Raw genomic sequence first — 18,064 nt, forward strand, 5'->3', positions numbered from 1 at the left:
TTTTTTTATTTAGTTAAATTAGAAAATATAAAATAAAATAAAACATAACATTCTATTCATTTAAAAATAAAAATTTGCTAATTTAAAACAATAAAAATTTCTAAAGTAATATTAAAATAACATTTAATTAAAAAACCACACTATAAATAAAAAGAAAATACACGATAATTTAAAAAATACACTTAAAAAAGACAACATAATTTAAAATGAAATGCATTCAAAATAATATGGTCAAAAGTGAATGATCACAAGAATTCTCTGTATAAATTAGTTAATCTTGTATACAATAAAGTTGGTCACAAACATTTAATCTGAAATATCACATGATTTGTACAATACAAAAAAAAACAACTGAGTCAATGCTAAAGCAAAAGTTAAAGTGGTCAGCTTTATTTTGTATTATGCAAGTGCCTTTATTTCTCATGCATTCACACTTGAATTGAATTGACAAAAGAAATGCGTTGGTGAAAACGAATCAATGTCAGTTACCTGTTGAACCCGCTCAACCAGTATGGTTAACCGGCAGTACCACAGGTACCGAATTTTTCCGTTTGTACAACCCGCAACGGTACTCTCCTCCTTTATAAATGGCAAAATTTGTCTGTAGACATCAAAATAGAATATTTTCATACCATATTTGCTTTAGGGCTTCTTTCTGTTTGAAAAATGTTTTTATTTGAGTTGCATTACTTGTATATATAGTTGCATCCAAAAAAATGATATCGAAACACTTTGGTCAAAACATTTTTAGAAAACTTGATTAAAGAAGACGAAAATGCTGAATTTCAGGCAGAGATAAGAATAAAACGTATTCCATCTATCACATTATTCATAACACATGAGTGGACAAGTGTTGCAAATTTACAATTATGATAAAGTTATAGAATTACAATTTTAACGGTGGTTAAGTTGGACTAAAGATGTAGAAGCTAAAACTATTTTGATCATAATTAAAAATGATTTAAAAGTTAAAACTATTGGACTAATCCCGCAAGATGAGAAATAGTTAAAGGACTAATTATGCCATTCATTCCACTCTTCAACCCTCGTCCTCGTATAAGTTCATCAAAATTTGAGCCGAGGATCCACTTCGTATCGTAGCAGTCTGTGTATGAAATCATCGTTATGCAGCCACTAGAAGTGGGTACTCGCGTTCTCTGCCGTTGGCGGGACGGAAAACATCATCCCGTCAAGGTAATCGAGCGTCGTAGACTTCACACCGGCGGGCCTAATGACTACGAGTACTACGTTCATTACACAGAGTGTAAGATACAGACTCCTTTATCTACTTCTTTTTTGCAATATGTTCAATGATTTCCGTGTGGTACCAATTTTATCTGGAGGGACCTTTTTCTGCTTTCTTAGGCTGTTTCTTTGTACCGGATAATTTAGGTTTTATGAAATTGGGGTTTCTTAGAATGACCAGGGCTTTCTAAGAATTGCTGGTTATGCTTGCAATTCACAAGTTGCGAAGGTTACTTTTTTTTTTTCTTTATTATTTGGCCAGTTGAGCAGAAAGACTAAAAAGAATGTATAACGATGTTGTAGCAACTGAACTTAGCTAGGTTTGAATAACATATATTGGACGCGTTGGGATACTTTTAGTAGATTAAGATAAAAATTGCAAGTTTTAGGCTTATTTTATTAACGTTCAATTCAAGTATCAAACACTTGTTTTATACAATTCATCATGATCTAGTGACCTTGGTAGTTGGTTTCATGCATTTCGATTAAATATAGTCCATGTAGTTATGTACATGGTTAATTATTTCTATTATAGCAATTAGTGTTTCTATAGTATGGTTTATCTTATGTATAGTTTATAGCATGAAAGGAGTCAAGGACAATAAAAGTATCAGAACATAAAGAACAGATTTTGTGTTTCCAAAATCCAAATGCTTTTTCAGTTTTCAGATTTAATTTTTTCGAAAATGGAACAGTCTTAGTTTATTTACATGGCAGTAGAGATCGAAATCAAAATACTGTTTAGGCTATTTAAATCTTTGAACATAATAAATGAAAACCGTAATGGCTTCCACAAAACACATAGGTCTATTGGCACCATATTATTCATTTTTTGTGCAAAATCTGAATTTGTGTCTTTTATGATAAACATTTTATCTTAATTCAAATCATGTTATTTATTTCAAATCTTGGTTAGTAAGTAATCCAAACAAACTGTGAAGAAACTCCAACATAAATTCTTCCATTTTGACGCATGGACAATTTCCATCAGAGAGCTACTAACTTACCTAGCTTCTTTAAAAGACTATAAAGCTTTATGCTCTTCTTTCTCTGCTTAAAATATTTAACAGTTATGCTATGCTACATATAGTACCATGGAATACATTCTTAGAGACCAACCAAACATGATCATGGAATGTAATGACTTATTCCATTACCTTGCTTATTCAGTTATCTCTTCCACTTGATTCTGTCCAACCAAATGAAAGAGACCCTTGATGTTTTGCTGTAGTGACTACTACTAGTAGTGTATGTATGTGGCATAGTAGTTTTCTGCTTTTGATATGTGATGGGTTCTCTTTATTTTTTGACAGTCAATAGGAGGCTTGATGAATGGGTTAGACTTGAACAGCTTGACCTTGACTCAGTAGAAAACGATGTAGATGAAAAGGTGGAAGACAAGGTAATATATGTTTACTTTGTTCCTGTTCTTTAACTAGTCATTTACCATCTTGTAAATTGTAATGCTGTCCTTCCATATTGATTCATTATGCTGAAGTTTGAAAGAGACTTTACCTGATATCCTTCTTTGGGCATTGATGTTTTTTAGGTAACAGGTTTGAAAATGACACGCCACCAGAAACGTAAGATTGATGAGACTCATGTTGAGGTTTGTGCTATTTCATTATTGAGTTTAATAAGGCTATTGAGGTCTTCCCAACCTTAGTTTTGGATTGGGTTATAATTTATACAGGGGCATGAAGAGCTTGATGCTGCCAGCTTACGTGAACATGAAGAGTTCACCAAAGTCAAAAACATTGCAACTATAGAACTTGGAAGATATGAGATTGAGACATGGTACTTCTCCCCCTTTCCACCAGAATACAATGACTCCCTCAATCTCTACTTTTGTGAGTTTTGTCTCACTTTTATGAAGCGCAAAGAACAGCTTCAGAGACATATGGTGAGTAGTTGTATGCTACTACAATTTCTTTCATTTTCATAATTTGTTAAATTTAGATGATGACATGCCATGCTTCTGAAGATAAACAGTGGACAAAATACATAGCTAAAGGTCACTTTAGGGACAGAAAACACAACAAATGTATTACAGGGGGCAATCTTGTAATTTAGTCTTTATTCAACTTAAAACGTTCACTAGCAAGAGATATTTCAACACATAACTTATCTAACATAATATCTTTTGGTTTCTTGCATTTAAAAAGGAAGTGGAAGAATCAACTGAACAATTAAGTTATACTAAAATCATTTGTCTTTTTTTTGCAGAAAAAATGTGATCTCAAACATCCCCCTGGTGATGAGATATATCGGAGTGGTACTCTATCAATGTTTGAGGTATATTTCCTTGACATTTTAATACATGCCAAGCCAAGACACTAACATGTGCATACAAAAAAATGTACATAAAAAAAAGACACTTGAAGCAGAAGTGCAATATTACAGTCTTACAGCAGAAAATAAATGCATAGTTTCATCAAACATTGTGTACAGTTATGGTATTAGAGCAGGAAACAAGTAAAGCAAACCAATATCAATGTAGAAAATAAACTATAAATAGTAAAACTCAAATTGTAAAAGTAAACAAGAGATGACAAGTTACTAGTTAGTAACAGTTGTGTTTTGTAACAGGTTGATGGGAAAAAGAACAAAGTCTATGGCCAAAATCTCTGCTATCTTGCAAAATTGTTTCTTGATCACAAGACCCTCTACTATGATGTTGACTTGTTTCTGTTTTACGTGCTTTGTGAGTGTGATGATCGGGGATGCCACATGGTCGGCTATTTCTCCAAGGTTATTTCTGTCTTTTGCTCATCTTTTTACAATACTTTGTAGTTTGTAGCAAGGATTTTGTTTGATTGGGTTGTTTATGTAATTACAGGAAAAGCATTCAGAGGAGTCATACAATCTAGCATGTATTCTAACGCTTCCTCCTTATCAGAGGAAAGGCTATGGAAAATTCCTAATTGCATTTTGTAAGTTCCCTCTTGTCAACTCCCTTATTTTATTATATAAAAAGAATAATGTTTTTGATGTGACATATGATGCAGCATATGAGCTTTCAAAGAAAGAAGGTAAAGTTGGGACACCTGAAAGGCCTCTTTCTGACCTGGGATTGCTTAGCTACAGGGGGTATTGGACCAGGGTTCTTTTAGACATTTTGAAAAAGCACAAAGGAAACATATCCATCAAGGTTTGTCGCTATTATTAGTTATTTCTAAATATGCCCTCCCTCAGGTCCCTGATTATATAATATGTGAACAGGAGCTTAGTGACATGACAGCGATCAGGGCAGAAGACATATTGGCAACCCTTCAGGCGTTGGAACTGATACAGTACAGGAAAGGGCAGCATGTGATCTGTGCAGATCCAAAGGTGTTGGATCGCCATCTAAAAGCAGCTGGTCGTGGTGGTCTTGAGGTTGATGTTAGCAAATTGATTTGGACACCTTATAAAGAACAAGGTTGAGACTTCATTTCCAGTCATCCTTCGTTTCTAGATACTTAATTGACCTCATCCCGTATATGTAAAATTGATGCTTCTTATCCTTCAATTCTGGAAAATCCTTGATATTCTCTTCAATGAAGCTACCAGGGTTTGCGTTCTTGTGCTTGTGCTTGTGCTTCTTCTTTTGCAATGTGTATTTTGTATAACATAAAGACTTCATTATTGATGTAGGTTAAACCCCAATTGTTACTCGACAAGACATGACAAAATATGTTGTATTGTATCACATTTGGTATACCGTGGATTACGACTGTGACCAATGTAATTGGGCGAAAATTGCAGATTTCACAATTATACTCAACTCTCATTAGGTCATGGAGTAAGGGGAATGTTAAATCACATAAAAAATCTCTTTCAAAATCAAAGCAAAAATGTAGGAGTTGAAGTGTTGATCCGTGATGGAGCCCTATTCTCAATGTGAAGGACTCCATATCACTTATTAGATTACCAACACATGTCCTTGACCGCAAATGCATATCATGATATCCATGACATACCTCCCTAGAACCCGTATATGGTCCTCCAAAATAAACACCATATGCAGGTCCTTACTTTTCATCTCTATATTTTACCTATATGACATCTAAGAAGGCAAAAGCCTTGGTAGTTGACCTCCAAAACATGAAATCTATTTGATTCTTTGTCACGGTTGGTTTACATTGCAACTTGGCATTTGATACTCTTGTTTACGGTTTCATGGTATGACTAAATAACTTTTTTCTTGATAGTTGTCATTAGGAGGTGTAAACAAGCTGAGCTACTCAAGACCGACTCATTAAAAGCTCGACTCGAGCTTCAGTTAAACGAGCTCAAGTTTAGTTTCAGGCTCATTTATTAAAGGAGCTTGAGCCTGAGCTTCATCTATCAAGTTTGATTAGGCTCGCAAGCCTAAATGAGCCTATGCGTAATTATATAATATAATTTTTAATTTTAATTTTGTATATTAGATATAAAAACAAAGGGCATTTTCATCTCTTCACATACTCTTAACAAAATCTATTAAGAAAGTTAGTCATAAGGATCATTTGTGTGCAAAGTTTGCTCCGTAGCTACCATATGAAGGAAAAAAGTTTCGTAAGGACTATTTTAGGGAAAAAAACAAAACTTTAAGGACCATTTGTGTAATTTGTTCTTAAATAATTAATTATTATCAAATAAACGAGCTTTTTACCGAACTTAAAAACACAAATAAGCTTGATATCTAACTATTAATCGAACTGGGTTCGAGCTAAGCCGAGGCTCAATTAAGTACGCGTGACAAACGAGCTGAACTCGAGCATTTTAAATCATCCACATGACGAGCTCGAACTTTGAAACTTAAGCTCGAATCGAGCCGAGCTTGAGCTTGAACCCCAAGCCTACTCGAACTTGAGCTCGACTTGACTCATTTACACCCTAGTTGCCACAACATTGAGATATCGTTTGTTTTTATATATTAATATCACGATACTAAGTCCTCCAATCCTTTGACTTAACAGTTTTGTGGATGATGCCAAGTTTTTTTAATCAACATGACAACATACCACCCATGGTCAAAACTAGGGGTGGTCAAAAATATCCGCATCCGAACATCCGATCCGAAAAATCCGAAAATCCGATCCGAAAATACTCGAAAAATCGGATATCCGAAAATTCGGATACCCAAAATTCGGATATCCGGTTTTTCGGATTCGGATACGGATATTAAAATGTGAAATTTTCGGATATTTCGGATATCCGAAATCCGAAATATATAATATAAAAAATTATTAAAATAGTTTTAATGCATTGGGTTTTTTCATTTGAAATTCAAAAAGACAAATTATTAACATTTTTACTTGGTACGCAACGTGGGGATGGTATAAATGTTACCTTTTTTATGTTGATTTTAGTAATTTGAGTTTGATTTTTCAAGATCTTCAGGTATCATGAGGTAACTTGCATTTAACCGGACCAAATGAAGTCTTATTATACCTAACAAATGCACGGAAACGATCTTGTTCTTGGATGGTTTATTTTATTTATTTAAAACTAATGAAATTCGGATATCCGAAATTTCGGATACGGATTCGGATATCAAAAATCAACTATCCGAATTTTCGGATATCCGAATTTTCGGATATCCGGTTTTGAACACCCCTAGTCAAAACCCCTGAGATTTGAAAATGTGACAACTTTATTTTGACATGCACAAATCTAAAGTGATCATCACTAGGTCACCCTGATACGAGAATAACGTTAAGTAGGTTCATTATCCATTTCAATCTCATCTCCTTAAGGCCAATGCCATCCTTCATATATTTTACGTTTTATGTCCCTTTACACGCTCTTTTTGGATTTTATTAGTGTAGATTTCGTTCTCTCTTTATTTGTATCTAATCTCTTGTATTTTCATGTCATAGTCTTCACTTAAACAGCCATTTTCTTCACCTCTTGTTTAGCCTCCTTGTATCATTATTTGCCTTGCTCATTCCCACATCATCATAACTCAATAAAAAATCCTTGAGTCATGGTTGTTACTTTTCAACCTCAACTTGTACCTCTTCACTCGAGTCCACCTATTCTTTATGTTTCAACCAAAAAAATGTAACACTGGTGGATACTGATTTTTAAAACATGTTTGTACATCAGAAGTTTTGAATAAAATAAATTTCAATAATATTAAATATTGATTTTGAATATGTTAATAAGATATTTTATTGATATAGTTTGTTAAAAGTAAGATTTGTTGTTGTCATATATCTTTAATAAATCAAGTTAACAATTTAATAAGAATATGAACATAACTTTTTAAAACAAAGGGTTGTAAGTTAAATCTTTTACATAACTTAACACAATAACGAAAAATGCAATTTACTCATCTTGTAACTTTCATGCTAAGAACGTGCACCAAATGTGTGAACTTTGTGTTCATAACAATGATCAAAGTGCGAGGGGTAAAGTTGTGCACGATATACAAATAGGGGGTAAATGGAAAAATCACGTCGGAGTTTTTTCCGGACTAAAAATCAGGAACCAGACCCCAAGAAGTGGGGCAATTCTCAAAAAGACCACCACAACGCCAGCAATCGGCGATGGCGAAGTCCACCAAAATCCACCCAACCACTGATCCCGAAACCGACCCTAGTTCCTACTCCCTTGAGAAATTCAAACTCTATGAAACCAGGGCCAGGTTCTATCTCATCGGCAGTGATCGGAAGAAGAGATTCTTCCGAGTCCTAAAGATTGATCGCATGGAACCCTCGGATCTCAATATAAGCGAAGACCCTGTTGTTTATCCGCCTCAGGAAGTCAAGAGCTTGCTTCAGCGGATTGCCGAAGGCAATCGTGCTACTGGTGGTTTGTCCTTCGTCGCCAAGGTCTACGGCATCGCTGGTAAGTAATTTGATGAATTGTATTTGTATCTTACAAAATAATTGAGTTTCTTTTTGGCTGGAACATTGAAAATTTTTATTTGTTTCAATGCCTAAATCATCACGACCTACAGAAACTCGTTTCTGAGCATAATATGAACTTGGATAAGACAATTTTGATCACATTCATTTGACTACTGAAGACTAGATACCCGTTAAGAACTTTATGAAATGTAAAACCCTTTTGAAGTAAGGTTAAATGGTGTTTAAAAAAGCTAAGAAATGCGTTTGCCCCTTTATCTTAGCACAAGTATAATGTTTTTTCTAGATAAAGTGGGGCACAAAACTCTTGTACGACATTTCCATTTGCTTTAGGGATAGGCTCAAAACTCTTGTATGAACCATCTAGCAGGAAAGACGATCCATTTGGGATTTGGCAATTGACCATATTGATTTACCTTTCACACAAGGTCAAAGTTAAAAGGCTCTCAATAATTTGGAAGTTAATATTTTGATTACTTGTGATATATATTAACTTCAGTTTAATTGGTGTAATTGATTTCAGGTTGTATTAAGTTCTTGGAGTCATATTATCTGATATTGGTTACAAAGCATAGGCAAATTGGGTGTATATGTGGTCATGCAATTTATAGCATTGAAGAGAGCCAAATTATTACAATTCCACATGTCTCTGTTCAAACCGATGTTGCTCATTCAAAAACCGAGCTGAGGTATTTTTGTGTTGTCATTACCTCATAAGATTCACATCCTAATGATCTTTTCTGGTGTTACAAGGTGTATCAAAAGGACACTGATATTAGTTGGAATAGTTTATTGTTGACCAGTTTTATATTACTTCATAATCTGTTGTTTTTTCTTTTTAAAGATTTGTAGTTCCTTTGCCATGGCAACACTGCTGATAGACTATATTCACAGCTTCATTCATTTTTTTCGTTCTTTTTGGTGCTATGCTAAAGACAACATTGTTCTCCTATCTTGAATGTCACTACATATGACCTTCCCTGCAACACTAATAAGTCTAAGCCATGTTATTTTTCTTCATTATGTGCTATCAGATAGATGATGTTTAAAAAGTATTTGAGAAAATGACAGCACACCTGATTGGAAAAATAATGAGGGAAAATTTTCTAAAGGTTAGGACTTGATGGGGAAGCCTTATTTCCCTAACTTTATCTATCAAGTTGTTCTTTCTGCACCAAGTTAAAATGACTACAGGTTTCCTTTTCTTTATCGTAATCTACTTAATGTAGGGTTAAATTAACCCTAATCTACTTAATGGTGACATTACTAATCTGGTAAGCTATATATGGGTGTTTTCTTACTTAATGCGGAAAGAACTACTTAATAGAGAGTCAGGGAAATGAGGCTTTCCCAGTTAAGTCCTAACTTTCTGTAATTTTGTTCTCATTTGTATATCCTTTCATATCTGTATGTGTGCCATCATCTCCTCAAATGTTTTTTTAAACATCGTTTATCCATACAACACTAAATGGAAAACAAGATGCTAGTCTGTGTTAAAAGCTTGAATTCATTTCTCAGATCTCCTGAAATGCACAATAAATATATTATATATATTAGGTGAGTTTGATTACTTTGCTTTGAACAGAGTTCATACTATTGGTGCAGGTATAAGAAGCTGTTATCCAGTGTAGACCTGACAAAAGATTTTTACTATAGTTACACATATCCAATAATGCGAAGTTTACAGAAAAATGTTCTATCCACTGGCAATGAAGGGATGCCATATGATGACATATTTGTGTGGAATGCTTTTCTAACACAACCAATTCGATCTAGATGCAAGAACACTATCTGGACAATTGCTCTCGTTCATGGAAATTTTAAGCAGGTTTGTTGATTTTTCTCTTGCTTGTAAGTAAATAAAAAAATCATCTCCATGAAGGTGTTCTTGTTGTGTGTGTGTATATATATATATATATATATATATATATATATATATATATATATATATATATATATATATATGCATTTTATCATGTTTTCAGTTCAATGTCCATTCATAAATGTTAGATGTTTGTATCTATGATTACAGATACGGTTATCAGTCTTTGGAAGAGACTTCAGTGTTGCACTGTTATCTAAGCGATCTCGTCACTTTGCAGGAACACGGTATGTGCTCTGCATTTTTATCAAAATCATTTTAAATTCATTGAGAATTATGATTACATAAATGACTGAATCATGATTGAATAAATGATACAGTTACTTGAAAAGGGGAGTAAATGATCGTGGAAGGGTTGCAAATGATGTTGAAACAGAGCAAATTGTTCTTGATGAAGAAGCCGGATCATGCAAAGGGAAAATGAGCTCTGTTGTACAAATGAGGGGATCAATTCCTCTTTTTTGGTCACAAGAAGCTTCTAGATTCAGTCCAAAACCTGATATCATATGTAAGAAAGAATCACCAACTCATTCTCTTGTTTATCTTGGTGTATGTTCTGATAAATTAGGTTTTTGCCTGTGGTTTCAGTGCAAAGATATGATCCTACATACGAGGCAACCAAACTTCACTTTGAAGATCTGGAAAAGAGATATGACAATCCAATCATTGTGCTTAATCTGATCAAGGTTTTTTTTTTCTTAAAGTTTATTGGTGTTTGTTGAAAAGTTATGATGATGATGTTCACATAAATATAATGATTTTTATTGTAGACTGTTGAGAAAAGGCCTCGAGAAATGATGTTAAGGCGTGAATTCACTAATGCAGTTGGGTATCTGAATCAGATACTTCCAGAAGAAAATCAACTTAGGTTTATCCACTGGGACTTCCACAAGTTTGCAAAGAGGTAGGTATTTCTGTTTGTCAACCTCCCAACCACCACCACCACAACCACCGCCCCTATTGACTGAAATTTTGTTTTTGATGTGATGAAGTAAGTCTGCCAATGTGTTGGGAGTTTTGGGTGGTGTTGCTAGTGAAGCACTGGATTTGACAGGGTTTTATTATAGTGGAAAGCCAACTGTTGTCAAGAAAAAATCCATACAACTCAGTAGGACAAGCACAGCAAGGTATCTATCGTATACATATTGGCTCTTTTTTTTTATGACTGAAATTGGGAATAATCTTTTCTTTGTGTAAACTGCAAGTTTCTGCAGGGAGGCTTCACTCAAAGATTTGAGAAGTGTTTCAGGGGATCTATCAGTGGCCACAAGTAATAATACTATTAGTGATACAACCCCTCAAGACAGAGATCCAAATCATAATCACAATCAGAAGATGAAGAAATATAATCACAGCAACAAAGATCCACAGTTTCAAAGTGGAGTTTTACGAACCAATTGCATCGATTGCTTGGATCGTACAAATGTTGCTCAATATGCGTATGGTTTAGCCGCCTTAGGCCGCCAGCTTCATGCCATGGGACTCACAGATGATCCAAAAGTGGATGCTGATAGTAGTATTGCTGCAGCTCTTATGGATATGTACCAAAGCATGGGTGATGCTCTTGCACAGCAATATGGTGGATCTGCAGCCCACAATACTGTATGTGTAGTTGTGAAAATTACATGATAAAACAGTAGCTTAAAAGTTTTAAAAGATTTTGTTGTTAATGAATTACTGCAGGTGTTCCCGGAGAGGCAAGGAAAGTGGAAAGCAACTACACAATCTAGAGAGTTTTTGAAATCTATCAAACGATACTACAGTAATGCCTATACAGATGGTGAAAAACAAGATGCTATCAATTTGTTTTTGGGCTACTTCCAGCCACAAGAAGGAAAACCAGCACTTTGGGAACTCGATTCTGATTATTATCTTCATGTATCTGGGATAGGGGATGACCTAATCCCAGAAGGCTAGTAAGTTTTAATGTTTATTCAAATCAAATGCTCTATATATTTGGTTTGCAAGTAGTATTTGGATTTTGATAAAAAAGAATATGTTGGTTGATTTTGGAATGTTGAACAGTTTACCAAGTGATGGTGGTGGTGGTGGTGGTGGTGAAGCTGTAAGGTTTTTGGGGGGTTCACTGACACCTGTTGCAGCATGTAAAGAGGATTTTTCACGGATGAAACTGACATCATTTTCCAAACTAATAGAAAGAACAAGCGGTGCCATAAAGAATGTAAGGCTGTGTAGTGAACCGGATCATAAGCCTCCTGGAAATTCTGGAATGGCACCTGATGCAGTTGAAATACAACTGAAAAGTCCAAACTGGCTTTTTGGTCACAAGAAGTTTGAAGAAGGTGGTAATAATGGTATGCTGAAAAAAGTTGCATCAGATGAATTAGCCATGAGAGGGCGTGAAGATGAGAAGAAATTTGATGAGTTGTGTGACCCCAATTGGGTTTCTTCTGCTATTCACACTAATGAAGAGGATGTATTCAAAAGGTATTGTCTCCTTTATACTATAATTATGATTTATGAATAATCATTCATCCATCTATCCATGATGGTATGTTATGTATGTGTTAAAAATAAAATAACATCATGTGTGTACTGTGTAGATATCTTGCAATGACTTCAATAGATGAAGCGAATGGATGGTATGGTGGGACATTGCTTGCTGAGCAAGATGAAAGCAGTGAGGTATATAGACATTATGCTCAGTTCTGTCAGGTGAGTAAATTTCTTCCATCTTTCTTTCTGCTGCTTCTTCTTACATTACAAAAAAGAAAAAGAAAAAGAAAAAGAAAAACATATGTAGTAGTGTAATTTGGTAAATGAATGAGAAAGATTGGTATCGTGATTTTGTTGAAACAGAACCCTATAATGGAACCCTTCCAAAACGATTCTGATAAAAAGAAGCATTATGCTGAGGTGCTTGGCTCAGTAGCAGTGGTGGAGTGCATGGATGATGCAACTGTGGAAGATGAGATGGAGGCAGCATTGATGGAGTATGAGCTGATTGGGGCGGATCTTGGTATTTGCCCCAAGACTTTTAATGCTTTGGCCATTGACCCCACTCACTTGACCAGGTGGATGATTGGAGAACACAGGCTGCCTACTTCTTAACAAGGTCTATGAGCAACCATTTTATTTTATTTTATTTTGTACAGAGTTCACTTTCACTTTGTGGAGAGAATGAATGTATGTATGCATGTATATTATTATCTACATGGGTGGTTTCCACTTTTCACCTTTGGAGTCTCATTCTTGTACTTTCTCACAAACCTGAAAAATATTATACTTTACACATTTTTGATTACATATCTTCAACTGAAATGGAACAAATAGGACACTTGTCAGTGGGGATGAAATTGAAAGGTGTGCAACTTTCAACCATAAGCTCCTCATCCACAAAATATCATATCATATTTAAAATTTTCATTTTCATTTTCAGTTTCTCCAACTATCATATATCCAAATAAAAAAAGATAAAAAGAATAATGGCTTCTCATGCTCTCTCTTTCCATTCCTCACAAATCTATCACCGATCCATCTCCAATTCTAAACCTGTTACACTACAAAGGGGAAGCATCATCATACCTCATGCTTCAAAATCCAGTGGTTTTCCACTTAACTCTGTAAGTTGTTTATTATCTTTAAAACTTATAATATTTATCATATGGTATTTAAGAATCATGCTCACGTTGCTTGCTATAAACTGGGTATACATGGTTTCGTTTATGAAAGATATTTTAAAATTAGAAAAATCGACCAACTGAAAGTTTTATACTCTGTAAGTACATATCAAACAAAATATACATAATCGTCATATGACAAAAAAAGTGGTTGTAAGTTCCTAACTATCCAAGATTTTTTTTTTTTTTTTTGAAACGGTTGAATTTTATAAAATGCCAAAAAAATAGGAACAATTACATCAAAGTATGTAAATAGAGTTTTGAAGCCGCAAATTCCCATTTATATGAAATTTATGCTTCCAATGAACCACCCATCAAAAGACACAATGTCATCAAAAAGTCTATCTTTTTTCGGCCTAACAAGATCAAACACACGCTTATTCTTGAAGTTCCAAAGGCACCACCAAGGAGTAGAAATAATCACATCCACCACATCTTTATGAGCTTTTGATAAAAAAAGCCGAATCTATCAACCCCTGAGCATCACCTACCAACAACATATCAAACCAAATATAGACCGATAATAACAAGTCATTGAAAAATGTTTTTTTTTTTTTTTTTTTTTTTTTTTTTTTTTTTTTTTTACTGTAGCATTTTAAGTCATTAGTTGGGCAAATTTTACATAATATCTATACATAATCTTTAGTGTTTAGATATTTCTTATGCTTAAAGTATATATTCGCAAGTATTATCTAAAGAATTGTTTGATCAAATTTTAGATAATATGTGTTAAAAAGATGATATATGTAAATGTAATCGTGTTTTTAATGTATTATGATACTTGCAGATTTTCAAGAAATGTGAAACCTGTGGAGGTCAAGGTGCCATAGATTGTGGTGGATGCAAGGTCACATTATTTCTCCTATTAATTCTATAAGTATTTTATTGAAATGTATAATAAAGAAACTACATAGGGACCAATTGTTTAACATATCTTACATAAATTTTAAAAACTGGTAAGTAAAACTTAAACAACCGTAATTAATCATTTTAACTACTAAAAAGCTGCTTAAGTTGCATAATTTGAGGGAGGAATTATTTTATAAGAACGTGTTCTGTTTTGTTGACACAGGGAACAGGAAAAAACAAGAAGAATGGAAATATATTCGAGCGTTGGAAGTAAGTTGCGTAATTACTTGCTTACTGTCTTGTTTCATAAAACGCAACATTTAATCTTCAATAATAAATGAAGGTTTTTTTGCCACATGTCATTTTCTCTTTCATTTTGACACTTGTCATTTTGTGAGAATTTTAGAAATTTTATTTTCCACTTGTCATTTTTAAGGGATTTCTATTTTCTTAAAATAAAATTTCATAAAATTATAATGGGTTTTATAAGGAAATAAAATCATCCTATTAATTTGGTAATAAATTCTCATAAATACTTCAAAAGATTTAATTTCTTTTGTAAATTTTCAGAAGATTACATTTTGTTATGTAAAGTATTACATTATAAAATATTTCATATTTACATATTGATATTAAATTTTTATTTTTAATAAACCTGTGTAATACACGAGTTTCACACCTAGTAGGATAATAGATTGAAAATCATTCGGTTACTTCTAAAACAACATTTTTTTTAATAAATACAAAAAAAAGAACAAATAATTTGACCTTTCAAAATCAAAACAATAACCATGGCAAAGGCAGTAAGTTAATTTTATGATCTCTTAATTTCGACTCTAATAACCGTTTCTGATATTACTAAAACCTGTATATTTATTATTATTATTATTATTAAAATATTGAAGCCTGATTATTCTTTCCTGACTTGTACTAAATTATATGTTTGATAAACACACACAGATGCTATGATTGTCAAGGTTTTGGACTAAAGAGCTGCCCAAGTTGCGGAAAAGGAGGCTTAACACCTGAACAAAGAGGAGAACGTTGATCATAATACTTTCTTATTTTCATTACTTTTGTATAAAACTTCACTTCCTTTTAATTTTAGACTACTCAACAATGTTTCATGCACATTTTTACCATATATTTTGCTCCTTGTCCTACAAATCCCAACTCAAATGAGTTTTGAATGAAATATGCTTTCACAGTCACACAATCAGGACTGGTCCAAACGTATACGAGACCCGGTACAAAAAGAAAAAAAATGGTCCATCAAAGACAAATATAATAAAGATTCAAAAAAATATCATTTATTCTTCATTATAGAGCTGTTCAATTAGCAATAACAAGCAATCCAAATTGTTTATCTTTTGAGCTAATTTGAGTTTGAACCAACTTTAGACCCTAACAATCATTTAGACAATAATTTTATATATATATATATATATATATATATATATATATATATATATATATATATATATGACCCAGAAAATTTGGGCCCCCTGGAGACGTGGGCCCTGGGCGGTCGCCCGGGTTGCCCACCGTCTGGACCACCCCTGCACACAACTACCACATAACACCACCAAAGTTCCAATCAAATCAATTGAAACAATTTGAAACCAAAATGAAATTCGATCGCAGCCTTCTACTTAAATTATATAAAAAAATAAAAATAAAAGTATCTAGTGTACATAACAATACAACAACAATCGTACCATTTTTCAAAACTCTCTGAAATTAGTGAGTGTTTGGTCTTGTATAATAATAAGGGTTTAAATAAGCTTCTTCTTGTGGAAAAATCGTTTCAAGTACCACAACTGCAAAACTGAAACTGCAATGCAAACACCAAGAGACAGGATGCTAAACCAAGCCACCCTTGCATTCGTCTTTTCGCTCACTTCCCTCATCTCTGCTTCCCTACACACCAAATCCATAATAATAAATAATAATCACCACTAATTGTAATTAAAAAACAAAAAATTATACTAGGAACAATATGAGGAAATGAAAGTAGAATGGCAAGATAAATAAGTAAATAAATGTATTTCTTGCATTTAGCCTAGATAATTATACTAGGAACAATATATAAATTTTTTTTTACCTGTTCTTTAAATAGATCAAATTCTCATGGATGGCTTCCACAGCACCCTCGAGTTTTCTCAATTCGAATTCAACACCCTAAAAGAGAAAAATCACGTGTAAATAAAGGAAGCAAAGTATAATTAATATTGGAAAAAAAAAAAGTTACTAACATCAATCTTTTCTTTCTTTGCAACGGACTCCCAATCTTTTGCAGCAATACCAATTCGCCAGTCAAGACTAACAGTTAGACCCTTAGTGCCTTGATGATGACCATCCACCCAAAAACATGCCAAGTAGTTGCCTGATTCGTTAGTTGTAAATGCAAATTGACCATGAGTCATGTTCTCTTTGTGGTGGAGATTGTTTCCATATGGCGAGGTTACCTGTTCAATTAACACTTAACTTTCTTCATACAATCATCATTAAAAGTAAAACTACAATATTGCCAAATCTAGGTATTATGAAAACTAATACTGGTTCTCACTTCCAAACGATTCAAATCATGCCCCTGTTTCTTTTCATCCTCCAAAATTACTAAAAAGCTCTTGATTTGTACTTCAACACCAGTCATATGGTTGCTAAAGTGTTGTTATTATTCATAAGTACAAACTTACAGCCAAACAATTACGTGGATCGACATTTCTTGATGCAATATTTATGTGTTCACATTGAACCTAAAACAAGCACCTTGGCATGTATGCTACTAAGGGATATTCAAGTGATTATGTGATATCTAATAATCAAAATCAGGTAATCAGCTATAATGAAAAACCTATTTCAATCAATCCGCATATAAATTTTCGAATCCACCAGATCAAGATCTGGGAGTAACAGCTTAACCTAGATCATCATAAACATAAAGTAAAGTTGCACAAAAAAGATCGATGTTTACCCGAACGGAAATTGTGGCGCCGGAGGGCATATGGGCGTCCTCTTGACCATTGATGAGGGAGTAATCAGCAAGAACAACCACGTGGTTTTGAATCTCTTCAGAGACACACTTGGTTCCTGAAGTGGGTAAGTCTAACCAGATAGCTTGCGTTGTGCTGGTGATAGCGCACCACCATATGAAAACCACAATCGCTCTCCAGCTCCACCTCGTACCCATCAAAACTAGTTTTATTTGTAGTTTGTAGTTGAATGTTTATCAGTTTATTTGTTGTGTCTGTGAAGAAGAAGGACGATGAGATCTGAGGTTACCCTTTTGTTGAACTTACGGTATTCGTCAACGAAAGGCTTTGTGTGCCGATTATATCAAACTTGCCGTCAAAAGTATTTCTACTCTATGTCAAAAAATATTTTTATGTAGATATGATTAAATTATGAGAAAGTAAACATCCTTTTGATTTTTGTTCAAGTTTATATTTATATTCATATAAAATAATATTATGTGTAATTTATTAATTATTTTTCTTCATTTTTTTCCTTTAATTTTGATACTTGCATTGATATATTGAATATGAAAATATGTAACAACAAAAAGTTATGAGATAAAAAGGGTATTTCACCGTGGTAATAAACAC

General features: G+C 33.7%; 4 protein-coding genes across 6 annotated transcripts; 3 read left to right on the plus strand and 1 right to left on the minus strand.

Moving 5' to 3' along the window:
• The first annotated feature begins 1,072 nt into the window (after positions 1 to 1,072).
• Positions 1,073 to 4,809, plus strand: LOC145053746 (histone acetyltransferase of the MYST family 2). Its single transcript, XM_079001874.1, has 9 exons — positions 1,073 to 1,264; positions 2,559 to 2,647; positions 2,795 to 2,854; positions 2,939 to 3,148; positions 3,472 to 3,540; positions 3,835 to 3,996; positions 4,085 to 4,178; positions 4,254 to 4,396; positions 4,468 to 4,809. Exons 1-9 carry the CDS (start codon positions 1,126 to 1,128, stop codon positions 4,669 to 4,671), a joined length of 1,170 nt encoding a protein of 389 aa, XP_078858000.1. The 5' UTR covers positions 1,073 to 1,125; the 3' UTR covers positions 4,672 to 4,809.
• A 2,877-nt stretch (positions 4,810 to 7,686) lies between these two features.
• ATSAC1 (Phosphoinositide phosphatase family protein) lies at positions 7,687 to 14,460 on the plus strand. 3 transcript variants are annotated; one of them, XR_013684636.1, is made up of 15 exons: positions 7,687 to 8,064; positions 8,608 to 8,773; positions 9,690 to 9,912; positions 10,117 to 10,193; positions 10,287 to 10,474; positions 10,555 to 10,652; positions 10,737 to 10,870; positions 10,959 to 11,093; positions 11,172 to 11,568; positions 11,650 to 11,882; positions 11,992 to 12,414; positions 12,531 to 12,642; positions 12,787 to 13,042; positions 13,367 to 13,550; positions 14,395 to 14,460. XR_013684636.1 is itself a non-coding variant. In XM_079001979.1 (13 exons), the coding sequence occupies exons 1-13, from the start codon at positions 7,764 to 7,766 to the stop codon at positions 13,036 to 13,038; spliced, it is 2,739 nt and encodes a 912-aa protein (XP_078858105.1). In that variant the 5' UTR covers positions 7,687 to 7,763; the 3' UTR covers positions 13,039 to 13,231. The 3 variants fall into 3 exon arrangements, 2 of the variants coding, with proteins under 2 accessions (XP_078858105.1, XP_078858203.1); XM_079001979.1 differs by lacking the exons at positions 13,367 to 13,550; positions 14,395 to 14,460 and having other exon boundaries at positions 12,787 to 13,231; XM_079002077.1 differs by lacking the exons at positions 13,367 to 13,550; positions 14,395 to 14,460 and having other exon boundaries at positions 11,181 to 11,568; positions 12,787 to 13,231.
• LOC145054094 (SSUH2-like protein) lies at positions 13,413 to 15,623 on the plus strand. Its single transcript, XM_079002260.1, has 4 exons — positions 13,413 to 13,550; positions 14,395 to 14,454; positions 14,680 to 14,726; positions 15,417 to 15,623. Exons 1-4 carry the CDS (start codon positions 13,413 to 13,415, stop codon positions 15,502 to 15,504), a joined length of 333 nt encoding a protein of 110 aa, XP_078858386.1. The 3' UTR covers positions 15,505 to 15,623.
• A 448-nt stretch (positions 15,624 to 16,071) lies between these two features.
• Positions 16,072 to 17,787, minus strand: LOC145054009 (transmembrane emp24 domain-containing protein p24delta3-like). Its single transcript, XM_079002166.1, has 4 exons — positions 17,434 to 17,787; positions 16,712 to 16,924; positions 16,561 to 16,637; positions 16,072 to 16,376 (listed from the first exon to the last, which is right to left on the minus strand). Exons 1-4 carry the CDS (start codon positions 17,647 to 17,649, stop codon positions 16,232 to 16,234), a joined length of 651 nt encoding a protein of 216 aa, XP_078858292.1. The 5' UTR covers positions 17,650 to 17,787; the 3' UTR covers positions 16,072 to 16,231.
• Between the last annotated feature and the right edge of the window lie 277 nt (positions 17,788 to 18,064).

Source organism: Lactuca serriola, chromosome 1 (genome assembly GCF_051521515.1).
Source record: "Lactuca serriola cultivar US96UC23 chromosome 1, Lser_US96UC23_V15, whole genome shotgun sequence".
NCBI lineage: Eukaryota > Viridiplantae > Streptophyta > Magnoliopsida > Asterales > Asteraceae > Lactuca > Lactuca serriola.

Coding starts and splice junctions, on each gene's coding strand:
- LOC145054094 (XM_079002260.1), top strand. CDS start 13,413: ATGGCTTCTCATGCTCTCTCTTTCCATTCCTCACAAATCTATCACCGA. Junction 14,455..14,679: donor TAGATTGTGGTGGATGCAAG/GTCACATTATTT, acceptor TTGTTGACACAG/GGAACAGGAAAAAACAAGAA. Junction 14,727..15,416: donor AATATATTCGAGCGTTGGAA/GTAAGTTGCGTA, acceptor AAACACACACAG/ATGCTATGATTGTCAAGGTT.
- LOC145054009 (XM_079002166.1), bottom strand. CDS start 17,649: ATGGGTACGAGGTGGAGCTGGAGAGCGATTGTGGTTTTCATATGGTGG. Junction 16,638..16,711: donor CAAAGAAAGAAAAGATTGAT/GTTAGTAACTTT, acceptor TTTCTCTTTTAG/GGTGTTGAATTCGAATTGAG. Junction 16,377..16,560: donor TTGATCTATTTAAAGAACAG/GTAAAAAAAAAT, acceptor TTTGGTGTGTAG/GGAAGCAGAGATGAGGGAAG.
- LOC145053746 (XM_079001874.1), top strand. CDS start 1,126: ATGCAGCCACTAGAAGTGGGTACTCGCGTTCTCTGCCGTTGGCGGGAC. Junction 3,149..3,471: donor AACAGCTTCAGAGACATATG/GTGAGTAGTTGT, acceptor TTTTTTTTGCAG/AAAAAATGTGATCTCAAACA. Junction 3,997..4,084: donor TGGTCGGCTATTTCTCCAAG/GTTATTTCTGTC, acceptor ATGTAATTACAG/GAAAAGCATTCAGAGGAGTC.
- ATSAC1 (XM_079001979.1), top strand. CDS start 7,764: ATGGCGAAGTCCACCAAAATCCACCCAACCACTGATCCCGAAACCGAC. Junction 10,871..10,958: donor TTCCACAAGTTTGCAAAGAG/GTAGGTATTTCT, acceptor GATGTGATGAAG/TAAGTCTGCCAATGTGTTGG. Junction 11,569..11,649: donor GATCTGCAGCCCACAATACT/GTATGTGTAGTT, acceptor GAATTACTGCAG/GTGTTCCCGGAGAGGCAAGG.